We start from the raw sequence: 15,901 nt of genomic DNA on the forward strand, positions 1-15,901 counted from the left end.
GCTCAAGGCACATCTGTATTCATAGAGAAAATATCTGGGGAAAAGATGGGGAAATGTGTTTTTTCTGCAGGCACTTTTATTGTTTTATGACTGACTAACACTGAGAAGTAAATACAATTTTACTGACTTACCTTCAATCTCCATGATTATTTATGAAGAAAAAGAGACGTGAGTATTCAGCAACAATATAGACTGCAATACCACCCTCAGAGTGGCTTTATTTTTGATTGTTCGAAAAGCCAAAAGCCATAACTATAACTATAACATTAACTATATAATTTTTGTGTTATAGTTGTGGTGTGAACTCTGCCATCCACTTGTTAGAACGATTTCTAAAACTTAAAATCGTTACAGTTATAGTGCTTGGCGTGAACAGCCCTTAATAAGTCCCATATCATTACAAACGGCCCCGCTATTACATGAGCCCAGATGTCTTTTATAGCGGCAGAGTCCCCACACTTCAACAACCGCTTAACAACTGCAGGAGCCACAAGCTTTTGTACTTTTACTAAGGTTAACATTTTGAACACGGGTCTTTTTACTTGTAATGGAGTACTTCTACATTCCCTCCCTTCCTTCAAAGCCACACTCAAAACCCAGGAGAGCTTTTCCCAGTTGAGGTCGAGTTAAGACCCCCCCCCCCCCCCCCCCCCCCACCCCAACCCCCTGCCTTTTATCATTTTAATCTAGCACTTTTAGTCGTATTATTTTTGTCTTTTTTCTTAGTACAGTTGGTTCCTTTTCTTTTCTTTAACCCATTAAGACCTGGAACGCATCTGTGTCACTTTAGATTGCTTTGGCTATTCAAAAATAGCAGATCTACAAGCTCATAGCGCCGCACTCGGTGCCGCGCTATGAGCTTGTATATCTGCTATTTTTGAAAAATCTTGGAAAAAGAGATTTTCTTTAAGAATCGCCTCAGGTATTAATGAGTTAAAGCGACTTTGTGGGTTCTTAGGAAAGCGCCATATAAATCTGAGATATTATTATTATAATAATGTTTTACTTAAGGATTTAAGAGGCCAGGTCTTCTTTTAGGTTTTCAGAGCCTTTCTGCCCTACAGTACATTTCTCTGGTGAAGACGTGCTGCCTGGATGGCTTCTCGGTGCTGTGCCCTTCAGCACTTCATTCAGCGATTTAGGCGTCCAGTGTTTGCCGGTGCTAACCGGCAGTGTTGGAAAGTAACTAAGTATATCTACTTAAGTACTGTACTTAAGTAACATTTTGAGGTATTTGTACTTTACTTGAGTTATTTCCAATTTCCAATACTTTTACTTCTACTCCACTACATCTCAGATCCAAATATTGTACTTTTACTCCACTACAATTATTTGAAAACTTTAGTTACTTGTTGCTTTGTAGATTTTGATTATTATTAGCCCTGTATATATTTCAACCATTTGAAAATAGCCGATCTACAAGCTCACAATGCGCTGCGATGCGACACATTGTGAGTTTGTAGATCTGCTATTTTTGAAAGATTTTTATGCATTATGGAAACTTGAAATGGGACATTCTGCATAATGTTGTAGTTATAGGCTGACTGTGATGAATGTAGGGAGTTGTAGTTCTGTCTGGCTCTGGGCTGACTGTGATGGAATGGAGTACACAAGGAAGTAACCTAACTGAAACATGTTACATAAGACAGACAAACATGGATGTCAAGTCTATTTGGGCAAATAATTGCAAAAGAAAGATTATTTTCACTACTGTAGTGTTTAAGAGATTCAGGGCCCTCAAAACGCCATTGAAACCCCACAAGAAACAATCAGAAATACTTAAGTTGGAAGTTGTTTTGCATGGCAGCAGTGATATGTAAAAATAAAAGATATGTTGGTTGTGCAGAGCAACTTAAAAAAAAGTGTTTTGAGGGAATGTGACGAAGCAGTGTCGAAGGTTACATGAAGACATTGTCAACACTTATATCCAGACAATGGCAGAAAACAAACAACTTCATAGAAAGACAAGGACACGAGGGAGAGCGAGGGTGAGATAGATAGAGAGAGAGAGAGAGAGAGAGAGAGAGAGAGAGAGAGAGAGAGAGAGAGAGAGAGAGAGAGAGAGAGAGAGAGAGAGAGAGAGGGAAAACGAGGTAAAACGTGAGAAAACGAGAGCGAGAGACAGAGATGACAGATTCAGGTCAGACTACTTTGTAAATGGAGGTATAAGAACATTACTTGATGTTGGCGGCAGCCTCAGTTTTCTGGTGTTTTTAGACAAGACACCCAGACAGACAGACAGACAGACAGACAGACAGACAGACAGACAGACAGACAGACAGACGGGCGGGCGGACAGGTGCAGAAACAGAGACACCAGGCAAGCAGACAGGTCGACAGGTGGACAGGCGGGACATCGTAGATACAGGGAGACAGGGTTGGGAGGAGACAAACACAGATAGAGGCGTAAGGACAAGGACAGACACAAAAGAGAGACGGACAGACAGACAGACAGACAGACAGACAGACAGACAGACAGACAGAGAAACACAAGACAAGACAGGTTGAGAAACTGACGGCTACACAGACAGACAAACAAACAGAGGTGGAAAAAGTACTCCAATGTTTTAAGTAAAAGTATCAATACTGCAATGTAGAAGTACTCTGTTACAAGAAAAAGTCCGGAATTCAAAATGTACTTCAGTAAAAGTACAAAAGTATTGGTATCAAAATGTACTTAAATACAAAAGGAAGAATACCAAAATGTTTCAAAATAGCAGATCTACTAGCTCACAACGTGTCGCATCGTGACGCGTTGTGAGCTTGTAGATCGGCTATTTTCAAATAGCCTTGGTATGAAATAGGGCTAAAGTGGTTAATGTATGTTTTATAATGTAATAAGTTATATCTGCAAAGTAACAAGTAACTAAAGTTTTCAAATAGTTGTAGTGGAGTAAAAGTACAATATTTGCCTCTGAGATGTAGTGGAGTAGAAGTAAAAGTATTGGAAATTGGAAATACTCAAGTAAAGTACAAATACCTCAACATTTTACTTAAGTACAGTACTTAAGTAAATGTGCTTAGTTACTTTCCACCACTGCAAACAAACAAACAAACAAACAGAGAGCCAGACATAGACAAACAGGCATAATGGCTGAAGTGTTTCTATATACGATCATAATGTAGAGAAACGGCTGATTTGTGCTTCGTCGTCGCGCCGGCTCGCCTCACGGCGAGAAACAGCCGATCTACAAGCTCGCAGGGCGAGCTTGTAGATCGGCTATTTTCACTGCGAGATGATGCACCGACGCACGACTGAGCGTAAATCGACGGCTTAACACAAATGTTAGAACAATGACGTGTCAAGTCACTTGTCATGGCTTTGTACCCTGTCAAATGTCCTCTTTGTCACAGCCCCTGCAATCTGGGAGTCCATCGCCAAATAAAAAGGAAAAACATGGCCCTCTGCTGTTTTTAGCAGCTGTAAAGCTGCTCTAGAAACAGGCTCAGACGTGGTCATACGCGACATGCATTTGTTCATTGGCTGTCCTGGCTGTCCTTCACTACTTTAAGCCAATGGGGGACGCTTCCCCGGTTAAGCCAATGGTCGGCCCGTCCTTCGCAGCACCCGCCTCCCCTTGCAGCACCTCCCCTCCTGAAGGCAATCATAGTGAGAGGCTGAGAGAGTCATAAAGTCATTAAGTCATTAAAACTCGGCCAGCGGAGAATCTACTAATCATCTGTGATTTACAACAGCCGTTCTAGTGAGCGTTACGTTCTACACGCTCATCACAATAGACATCGTGTCTCCCTTCAGTGTTGATTTAACTCTGAGGAGAAGTTCTTCTTAGCTGTGATGACATGCAGTGGTGGAAAAAGTACTCAAATGTTTTACTTGAGTAAAAGTATGCATGCAGCTGCTAATAATATGACTGTCAAGTCAAATTTATTCTTGTTTACTCTTTCACTTGGCTCTGGGACGAGCTGAATGGAGCACCCGTGCGCAAGGAAACCTTGGTTTTGGTCTGCCCTCAGTGCTCCACTTCCGGTGGTGCGCTTATGTTTTCATTCCCACTAACAATATTTCTACACGGAACACTAACACCACTTCTCCCAGAGAACATGGATGGTTTTGGTTATAAGCCCACTTGTTTCTATGATGAAAGAGCAAGTTAAAATGTGAACATCTTTCTGTGGTTTTGTCTGCTCCGAGGACGCTATTGTTAAATGAGTTGTGTTTGTTTTCAGTGGGAAGGGAGCGCACAGACAGTAAATCCCGCCCACTACATTTGATTGGGTAAAGCACGGCCTGCTTCCTGATCTGAAGGCACGCCCACTTGTAAGCTAACACGCACACATTCTGAACGGGGCTCTGGACAGATTCAGTAGCGTAGCTCTGAATCTGTTCTTGAGAGATTACAGCCCCACGTAGCCTGGCCTACCAGGGCCTGTGTTGTGTCTGGTGTACTCTTGTCTTTGTGTCTTTCACAGGGCCTGTAGGGTTGGGGAATTGGGGTGCCAATCGCAAAAGAAGTGCATTGGGAACACCTGGCCAGTGTTCCCACCATAAAAGGCTGGGTGTGGCCACACTCAGTCTCTCTCTCTCGTTCCCTGATGGCAGCAACATTGTGTTCAGTTTAGTCTTTGTTTGAGTTTGCAACATTCAACACCCCACTACATTTACACCACATCCTTACATTTGCTGACACTACTTGGAGGAGTTAACATTGGAGCGGATTTTTGACTTGGATCCACATCCGGCCTCTTCTTCTTAGAGACTCCTTGGATGATCCCAAAGTTTCGTTAGAGCGCCCCACGGGGGAAAAATATATATTTAAAAAAAATGTGCCAAAAACGGTCCGGACCGTTTATGGCACATAATGCACATAATGCAGAGCAAAGAAAAATCACTTACCCTACCTTTAATTCAACTATATCTGTAGAGACAATACGTTTACAGATCATCTTATTCAACAGCTCCTGCCCCCTAACAAAAGTAGGGCTAGTAGCGCCTGATGCTCATAAGTGCAATATCTCCCCTGTGGCCAAGTGGGGATAGGCTCTATGCACAGCAGCCGTATTGGAAAGAAATTGGGCCTCTTCCTTACTTCCATCACAGGTGTTACCAATGATGCTAATGCAGGCTCTGTTCCATTTATAGTGTAGCACAGTGGTTCTAATGAAGGCTCTGTTCCATTTAGTGTAACACAGTGGTTCTCAAATTGTTTCAATTTCAAAACAGAGCCCATAACTCTGAGAGCGTACACATGGAACCACATGGATCCTTATAGTCATGGGATATTAAAAAAATCTTGGAATAAATTCCTTACCAAAAAATAAAATTCACCAATGTGTTTGTAAAGGTGTCTAGTAACACATCTCACAAAGACTGAAATGCAGTATCCCTAGGAGAATTTTTGACAGCTCCTTAAAGTTGGGGTACCCACCATAACCTTGTTTAAAAATACAATTAAAAAAAATCTAAATTTAATTCTGTTTTAAGTAGCATGTGACGGGTCAAACTAGGGTGTTTTTATGATTCTGAATCCATTGCAAGCATTTGTTTTGCACCAAAACCACTCCTTGGGCTAAAAACAGGCCAATCTCAATGGGCTTTTTACACAAAAAGTATACCTGGAAAAGGATGGCTATGGTCGTTTTTTCTTTTTTTTTAACCAAGGTTATGGTGGGTACCCCAACTTTAAGGAGCTGTCAAAAAAATGTTTTTTTGGTAAGGAATTTATTCCAAGATTGGAAAATATTCTGCTAATATCCCCTGACTATTAAGGGTCCACTTAGTTCCATTTGTACAGTGAGCGGTAGGTTGGTTGAAATGATTTGGTCCCTCGTGCAGGGGGAGCCGGGTTCAAATTCCGGGGGAGGAAATACATGTTCCGGATTGAAGCTTTAAGTGTGGATGGGAGAACTCTGACAAGAAGGATTTTGTTAAAAAGTTTCAAGTTTTTTTTTTCAGTGTAACAGCAGGGCAGAACATATGCAGCCTTTATTTATTCATTTAGTTTTGTGGAGAGCGGCCAAATGGTCTGGGCCAGATAAAGCCCACTTAGAACAGTCATTTAGGAATAGCATTGCTTCACTGGCTTCAAGCAGGGCTGATCTACTAGGGGAAATGAGGGAGGAAATGTGGGTCCATTCCATTAGTTCGAGGCTAAGGTCATTATATATTGTTTGGATTTTTTTATTATTTTTTTGACTATTATGTTTTTACCAGTGGTGGAAAAAGTACTCAAATGTTTTACTTAAAGGACGACTTCACCGCTTTTCAACATATCTTCATATAATTGGTCCTCACTAATACTCATGATAAAATGGTACCATTTTTTTCTACTCGGCCTGTGTCTCATAGGAGGACTGTGGACAGTCCAGAAACCGTCTACCAGTGACATCATCGTTAGCCATGATTTTTTTTTCCAACAAGATTTCACATTTTTTATTTAGATTTTTATTAACACGAGAACAATGGCTTCTTTAATTGCATTGCAACTTTCCAGGAATAGAAAGCCTGCAGTTTCTATTAGCTTGGATTCCCCATTGATGATGTCACTGGTAGACGGGACTCTGAACTGTCCACAGCCCTCCTCTGAGACAGACTATAGAAAGTAGAAATAAATGATACCATTTTATCATGATTATTAGTGAGCACCAATTATATGAAGATAGGTTGAAAAGCGGTGAAGTCGTCCTTTAAGTTAATGTCTGGAATTCTAAATTTACTTGAGTAAAAGTACAAAAGTATTGGTATCAAAATGTACTGAAATTATCTGAAGTAGAAAGTAGCCTACTCATTTTGCAGAAATTCAAAATAATTGTAGTGGAGTAAAAGTACAATATTTGCCTCTGAGATGTAGTTGAGTAGAAGTAAAAGTATAGACAATTGGAAATACTCCAGTAAAGTAAAATTACCTCAAAATTGTACTTAAGTACAATACTTGAGTAAATGTACTTGGTTACTTTACACCACTGATACTGATGAAGACTAAACGTCAACTATTATAACCCTGGTCAGGTCCTTTTGTTCCCATGGGTACCATGGTCTGACAACGCACATTATAACTAACCCTAAACCTAACCCCAACTGAAACATTTTTTCGGACTATTGGGACGTCTAAATAATGGGCCGTCAGATTCAAGCGATAGTTCACTCAAAACATGACTCGATTAGTTGATTAGACCACCCCATGGAGACTTGAATTCATGGATAAAAAAAACATACATGAATTCAAGTCTCCATAGAGAAAAAAAAAATCATTTTGGGGGTGAACTATCCCTTTAACGGGCAGCCCCTGAAAGTAATTATTTTTTCATGTCCGGCGGCCATGGTGAATCCTTGCTTCTGATCAGACTGAATTAAATACATGCATTTCCTATTCCCTTTCAACATCTTTCAATTAAAAAAGAAAAGAAAAAAAAATCCCAAAAAGCGAAAAAATAGCTCATCTACCAGCTCACTATGTGTGCTGGGGAGTTTTAGATTGCTTATTCACACTAGTATTTTCTGTTATTTTGGTTAAGAAACTTTGGTCTCTCTGCATCTCCAAAAGTTCTCCTGGAGAGAATTGAGCTTTGGGTTGAAACTCTGCTCTTAATTATTCAGACCCAGCATGCAGCAGACAGCTAAATGAGTTCACCATGCAACCATCAGCAATCAAACCTGTCTAACTCTGACATGATCCCTGCTGAGAGACAAACCATCATCACATATACACACAACAACACTGTTATAGTCCCTCTGGTCCTGTTAATGCATTAATGTGGTTACTGAGAGAGAGAGAGAGAGAGAGAGAGAGAGAGAGAGAGAGAGAGAGAGAGAGAGAGAGAGAGAGAGAGAGAGAGAGAGAGAGAGAGAGAGAGAGAGAGAGAGAGAGAGAGAGAGAGAGAGCGAGAGAGAGAGAGAGAGAACCCTAACCCGAGAGGGAAGGGGGGGGGTAACTCTGTGGTGGGAAAATAACTTTACTTTACTTGAGTATTTCCAGTTTTGTTAATACGTTATTGCTTCTACTCCATTACATCTCAAGAGGCAAATATCGTAAGTAATTAAGTAAGTAAGTAAGTAAGTAAGTAAGTAAGTAAGTATGTAAGTAAGTAAGTAAAAAAGTAAAAAAGTAAGTAAGTAAGTAGTGAGCGCAATTTGAATCCAGGACTTGTACTTGTATCAGAGTACAATTACAGGGTATTTCTACTAAACATAATGAGTGCAAGGCAACCTTCAGCAATCAAGCCAGTCTAACACTGTCACACTCCCGCTGTTAGCCATCCCATAATAAACAACAAAACACTCTGTTCCCATTGGTCCTTTTAAATGCATTCATTATCTTACTGAACTCAATGAATAAATTATACAAAGAACAAAGTTATCATCTTTCTACTTGTAGCAATGTTATTATGCTTTTCTTTAGTCTTTTTTCATTAGTTTTTTTTTGTTTTGTTTTGACTTTTTTTTGTTTTTGATTTCAGTTTAGTTTAAATCTATAGAGGGTTTGCTAGTGTTGGGAGTGTCTAGACTATGAGGTGACATGCAAGATTCCTATTGTACGTTGTGTGTATGTATTTGAGTAAATACTCTTGTAAATGTATTTGTTTATTGGTCAACAGACTACTGACTAGTTAGTATTGCTTCAGTATTGCTTCAGTATTGCTTTAGTATTACTGTCTGCCTGAACTGCTGTATGTATATACATACATACATACATACATACATACATACATACATACATATATATATATATATATATGAAAGTTGAAAAACCACTGCTCCACTGCACCAACTATATAGCTAAAGCAAAACAAAGGAGAAAGAAAACACATCAAAATGAAACAATGAAAGAAATCCAACATTGTGATATTGAAGAATGATGGTTGCTCATATTTAATATGATGCTGCATCCTAACTGTGTTCAAAGTTCTACAAATAGAATAAGGGAAGGCTGTAAAATTACAAAAAATAAGTGGTTATTAAAACCCACGCATAATTGCCTTTAATCTTCTCCGGATCATCTGCTATACTTTGCTGTTGTGTTTGGAATGTGATTATAGTGACTGAATATGCAATAAGCTGGGTCTGTGGAGGAGTTACTGTAAGCCTTGTACCCCGTCTTGATACTAGTTTACTATGCAGATATATTGTACAGTATCTTTGTCTCTTAACTCATTCACTGCCAGAATTATTTCTGGCCCGTTTGAACACCGCCAAGATTTTTCATTGAAAAAAAAAAGTACTCAGGAGCCGAGATACAGAATTTTTAAGTTTTAAGTTAACAAGGAAGTGGATGGGAGTCTATATCTTCGAAAAATCATATCTCCTTGGTCTTTGGGTCAAAAAAAAAAAAAAAAATCTAAAAAAAAAAAAAAAAAAAATTTAATTTTTTAAAAAGTCGTTTTAGTCGTTCTTGGCAGGCATGGCTTATGGACAGAAGTCGTTTTAGTCGTTCTAGGCAGTATATGAGTTAATCTATTCAATTCAGGAAGGCATCTGTGTCATTTTAAGATTTATTTGGCCATTCAAAAATAGCAGATATACATGGGGGAACCACTGATATAGAAACGTTTTTGTTTGGATTTAGAAGACATTTGTAGAATCCCCCAGAGGCAAAGATTTGAGTTACAAATGTTTGCTTTTAACACATCGGGTGCCAGCATTTTTTCATAACAACTTACTTTGGGTGCCAGCATTCTCCCCATTGACTGCACTTTGCTGTTTAAAGCTCTAGACTCCACGACCAGCAAATCCACGTAAAAAAAAGCATCCATTCATGTTGAGCGATGACCCTGGCTACAGCCTGGAACCATAACATTTCAGTCGCGAGTTACAACGGGGGGGGGGGGGGATCGCGCATCGCGCATGACCGGTTTTCACCACAGGAAACGGATTCGGAGATATAGGCGTTTTAGAGAAGGAAATAGACAGGAAGCGGATGGAAGCCATGTTTTTGTTTCCGGTGATCTATCTGGCCCTTCCTTCTCAAGATCACAATGGGTACTCCCAGAGCTGCTCTAGCCCCGCCCGTGCGGAGAAAAACGAAAAAGACTGAAATCACGGTTTAGACCGTGAACGGCACCAAAGCGCTACTATGTAAACACACGGTTCAGACCGTGATCGGCACCCGATGTGTTAAAAAAATAAAAAACTGTATATTCAAAGATTTGCACAAATTGTGCAAATGGCAAATAAGACATAGCTTCTCAAAAACGGTCCGGACCGTTTTTGGCACTCAATGTGTTAATTAATTAATAAATACATGAATGAATGAATGAACAAACAAACAAACAAACAAACAAACAAACAAACAAACAAACACAATTAATGATGAATAGCAGAACATTTGCCCTTGGCAACCAGCTGACAATCCTCCAACTAGTACAGGAGTCCAGCTTCCTTAATGTGCTGATTCGGCCCTAAACTCACCGGCCACTGTCACTACTTTACCAGACAAATAGATGTGGATGCTAAAACTTGGAACAGTGGGTAATAGTAACTAAAGTACATGTACTCAAAAATTGTACTTAAGTACCACTTGAGAGGTCTTTTGCACTTTACTTGAGCCTGTCAATTTGTTTCAATCCTATTTACTATACAACCACAGCTAGCCAGGCTGAACTGAAGCAATGTGTTCTGTCTAGAATCTGCTCTGCTTTGTTCAGTACCATAGACCAGTAGTTCTCAAACTTTTTCGTGCCAAGGACCCCCAAATAGACACTTATTAGCCCGCGGACCCCCATTTGAGAAGATAAGCCAGGGACCCCCATAAGAGAAGATACGGCTCTAGCAGTGATTCTCAATCATTGTAATTTAAGGACCCCCAGTTTGACATGCATTAGGGCTACGGACCCCCATGTAATGGCATTTCTATCTCTCGGACCCCAATTCATATTGTCACATCAATGTTAATTTAACTCTGAGAGTGTACAAATGGGACCAAATGGACCATTTGGTCCCATTTGTACACTCTCAGAGTTACAGACCCATAAGGGTCCATTTGGTTCCTATAAGTCATTTAGCTGGGGACCCCCTGGTATCCCCTCGGGGGTCCCCGGACCCCACTTTGAGAACCAATGCCACAGACAGCTCTATGCAGATAGACTGAATGTTACAGTACCACAGACAGCTCTATGCAGATAGACCGAATGTTACAGTACCACAGACAGCTCTGTGCAGATAGACTGAATGTTACAGTACCACAGACAGCTCTGTGCAGATAGACTGAATGTTACAGTACCACAGACAGCTCTATGCAGATAGACTGAATGTTACAGTACCACAGACATCTCTATGCAGATAGACTGAATGTTACAGTACCACAGACAGCTCTATGCAGATAGACCGAATGTTACAGTACCACAGACAGCTCTGTGCAGATAGACTGAATGTTACAGTACCACAGACAGCTCTGTGCAGATAGACTGAATGTTACAGTACCACAGACATCTCTATGCAGATAGACTGAATGTTACAGTACCACAGACAGCTCTATACAGATAGACTGAATGTTACAGTACCACAGACAGCTCTATACAGATAGACTGAATGTTACAAAAAAAAAAACAAGACTTTTCAAAAATAGCAGTATGAGCTTGTAGATCTGCTATTTTTGAATAGCAAAAGAAATCTAAAGTGACACAGATGCGTTCCAGGTCTTAATGAGTTAATGACATAGCAAGTGTCGCCATTTCCAAACAATTACCACACCATTGAACTAATGCACTTTAAGTACATTTTGATGCCAACACTTGTACTTTTTTGTTGTACTTTTACTCAAGTACATTTTGAATTCCGGACTTTTACTTGTAAACAGAGTATGTCTATACTGCAGTATTGATATTTTTACTTAAAAAAATAATAATTGAGAACTCTTTACACCTACGAGACTTTTACTGGCAACAGAGTTACGGTATTACTAAAACAATAACAAAACAAAACAAAACTCTTGAGGACAGGACAGGGACAAAGCCATGACATTAGTGTTTTAGAAACACATTGACAGCCCCCCCACACCCCCACCCCCACACCTCCCCTTTGGTGAGGTGACAGGTGTGTGTGTGTGTGTGTGTGTGTGTGTGTGTGTGTGTGTGTGTGTGTGTGTGTGTGTGTGTGTGTGTGTGTGCGTGTGCGTGTGTTTGTGTTTGTGTGTGTGTGCGTGTCTGTGCGTGTGCGCGCGTGCGTGTGTGTGTGTGTGTGTGCAGGGACGTGCACAGATAGACTCTAGGTGGTGCTAGAGCCTTTGCCCTCTTGACCAGAAGTGCCCTTTTTTTTCAGTTTACAGCAGGAGCCTTCACCAGGGGGTCCGGGACCCCTAGGGGGTCCTCAGAGTTACTACAGGGGGTCCGCCAAATCCTTTATGTGATATGATTTTTCTTTTTACCATAACCACTCGAAACCTAGCATCCCTTTTCTGAGGAGAACTTTAGCCAAAAATAGCAGATCTACAAGCCCACAACGCCTCTGAGGCTGACGCTGCGAGGCGTTGTGAGCTTGTAGATCTGCTATTTTTGGCAAAGGGGTATAGGTGTAGAGGGAAAAAAGAGCAGACCAAGTAAACAAAAAAAAGTATAATTTACTTGAGTACCTGCCCCTCAAAATGTCTGTGCACGCCACTGTGTGTGCGTGTGTGTGTGTATCTGTGTGTGTGCATGTGTGTGCGTGTGTGTGTGTGTGTGTGTGTGTGTGTGTGTGTGTGTGTGTGTGTGTGTCTGTGTGTCTGTGCAGGTGCGCACGTGTGTGTGTGTGTGTGCGTGCGTGTGCGTGTGTGTGTATGTGTGTGTGTGTGTGTGTATGTATGTGTGTGTGTTTACCTGAGCGCCGAGCCTTTGGGCGTGGCCACGCCGTAGCCCTTGGAGTCCAGGTTCCCGCCCACCTTCATGGTGTCACAGGGCTTGCGCTGCTCGATGTACTCGTTCATGGTGCTCTCCAGCAGGTAGGCGTACTTGCCCTTGGACTTGCGCACGCGCACCATGCCCTCGTTGGTGTTCTTCACGAACACCGAGGGGTCCGCGCTCTTCATGTACGACCACATCTTCTCGAAGACGGCTATCTTCGACCGCTGGGAGGAAACAGAGGAAGAGTGGAGGGGGGGGGGGGGGGGGGTGGTAAATGTTTCATTGGTAGGACTGTATGTCAGTGGGGTAAAGTAAGTAAGTAAGTACATTTACTCAAGTATTGTACTTACGTACAATTTTGAGGTATTTTTTACTTTACTAGAATTGTTCCAATATTCAGTACTTTTACTTCTAAGTTAATAGTTACTTTCAATATTTTGAAAGTCAAGAATATTATGACTACTTCAGCGGTACATTTTCGTCGACTAAAACTATGACGAAAAATGTCTACCTTTTTTCACTGCCGAAAACTAAATAAAAACAAAAATAAAAACTAAGCTACAATGTCTAAACTAAGGCTAAATATACTGACAATTTCAACAAATGAAAACTAGATGAAAATGTCAGGGAGGGACGAGTGGAGAAGAGATCCAGTAAAACTAAGAGACAATTACTTTTATGTTTTGTCGAGCTCGGGTGTTGCTCTGAAAATAGCCGATCTACAAGCTCACAACGCGTCGCAGCTGTGAGCTTATAGATCGGCGATTTTCAGCATGCAACCAAGTGTAAAATCATTCAGTACGACGCCATTAAGAAACCGGCAAAATACATTTTAGGCGACTAAATCAACTGTACATTTAGTCAACTAACACTAGACAAAAACAAAAATATTTCAGATGACTAAAATACGACTAAAACTAAATGGAATGTTATCCAAAAAACTATGAGTAAAACTAAATCAAAATATGCTGTCAAAATGACATCGCCAACATGAAAAACAATAGATAACTAAAGTGTGGTCACCTTGAAGAACTCCTTGGTGGAGCCTCCGTCCAGAGTTCCGTAGTTGATCTCCGTCTGCTTGGCCAGGTCCTCTGCGCTCTCGATGGGGGAGACCATCCTCTCCACGGTCAGGAAGGCAGCCAGGTTGGCCGTGTAGGACGAGATGATGATGAGGGTGAAGAACCACCACACGCCTCCTACGATACGACCTGACAGAGACCTGGAGATATATATATATATATATATATACATTATAAACATGTAGAACCACTACGATACGACCTGACAGAGACCTGGAGATACATATATATATACATTATAAACATGTAGAACCACCACACGCCTCCTACGATATGACCTGACAGAGACCTGGAGATATATATATATATATATATATATATATATATATATACATTATAAACATGTAGAACCACTACGATACGACCTGACAGAGACCTGGAGATATATATATATACACATTATAAACATGTAGAACCACTACGATACGACCTAAGAGGGTGCATTTCTCCTTTCCGACATGTCGCCTTTCCGACGTTGACGAACCCTATACCTAACCCTAACCCTAACCCTAACCGCACGCGGAAGCCACTAGTCGGAGTGGTGAGATGTCGGAATGGAGAGTGAACACCGACCTAAGAGTAGTGGTGTCAGTTCAGCAAAAGTTAAAGGGTCTACACCATGAATTTTAACTTTTTCTTCATTTTTGTGTGTTTTTGGTCTCCCCCACCTCTCTTCTGTTCCAACAAATACCCGACTTCGAGCATGCAGGCTTTATAGGCTATCTGTGGTTTTTATGTAAATTGGTCTGAAAACAGTCCGTCAGATTTGTTCCCCCACCCTACGTCACGTCTGGGAACAATTCCTCCCGTTTTTCAGTTCTAACCAAAAAAAACAAGAAAAAAAAACATTTTTTTTCATTTTTATTTAAAAAAAAAAAAATTCTTATTTTTTTTTTTTACTTTTTCCACACAGAACCAGGACATGACATGCATACAAACTGGCTCAATAGCGCCCCGTGCCAAACAGGACAATGTGGTATTGCAGGTGAAAGTGCTTTATAAGCCAGAGAGAAGTTAGTTGGAATGAGTATATCTGAGGCTTGATTTAGGCTCAAACCTTTTGAAAAACGTTTGAGGGACATAAACAATATGATATCAAATATTATTATTATTTTTTAAATTCATGGTGTAGCTCCTTTAAGGTATGTGGTTAGGGGTGCCAAGTCCCAGAGATGAAAATAAGGGACACCTGTCCTGGGCAAAGCTATGCAGGCACATTTTTTGGGGGGAGTCTTATTGTGTAGATTTAAATTTAGGGTGAAATTGTCCTCTGTCATACACTAGGATGAATTAGCTTTTGTTGAGCTGCAAATTCAGTCCAACTTAAACCTTTTATACTTGATAAAACAGACCTGTAAAGAGCACATTTGGTGCGCTCTTTCTTCACTTTACACAAATCAATTTGCAAAAATAAATCCGATCTAGAAGCTCACAACGCGTTGCAACGTGTTGTGGGCTTGTAGATCTGCTATTTTTTGGCAAACCTTCCCCCCACAATATGGATGCTGGGGGTTCAAGCGGTTTAGCAAAAGTGGTATTGTAAGTTTTAAGCATATTTTGATTATAATATTGTTAATCGCAATTATTTTTCACACAATCATTGTGATATTAGGAGAGAGAGAGAGAGAGAGAGAGAGAGAGAGAGAGAGAGAGAGAGAGAGAGAGAGAGAGAGAGAGAGAGAGAGAGTTATAAGGGTAAAGCATGGAGAAAGAAACCAGTGAATTGGATATAAAGAAGACATAAGGTGCATGTTCAAGATTAGAAATACAACGAGGCAAAAATGCTTCTTGTGCAAGCAGAGAGACATTTACTGTAGATATGAAGGCTACGAGAGAGAGAGAGAGAGAGAGAGAGAGAGAGAGAGAGAGAGAGAGAGAGAGAGAGAGAGAGAGAGAGAGAGAGAGAGAGTGTGTGTGGTGGTGAGACACTTTCACAGACAGATAATTACGGGGCCAGGCTTCCAGCATGGACCCGTATTGTTATTGGCATTATTACGGGGCCAGGCTTCCAGCATGGACCCGTATTGTTATTCTGATTATTCCGTTTCT

The 15,901-nt window shown here is 40.7% G+C and overlaps 1 protein-coding gene across 1 annotated transcript in view; it reads right to left on the minus strand.

Moving 5' to 3' along the window:
- The window catches only part of LOC311056760 (glutamate receptor 1-like), a gene marked incomplete at both ends in the record, with an annotated part of 168,303 nt that overhangs the window by 19,272 nt on the left and 133,130 nt on the right, over positions 1–15,901 (minus strand). The window contains 2 exons of the mRNA XM_084073566.1: positions 12,747–12,994; positions 13,794–13,992. Coding sequence (XP_083929692.1) covers positions 12,747–12,994; positions 13,794–13,992 — 447 coding nt within the window. The remainder of the gene's footprint in view (positions 1–12,746; positions 12,995–13,793; positions 13,993–15,901) is intronic.

This window comes from Gymnoscopelus microlampas, assembly GCF_963454915.1.
Source record: "Gymnoscopelus microlampas genome assembly, chromosome: 12".
Taxonomy (NCBI): Eukaryota; Metazoa; Chordata; class Actinopteri; order Myctophiformes; family Myctophidae; genus Gymnoscopelus; species Gymnoscopelus microlampas.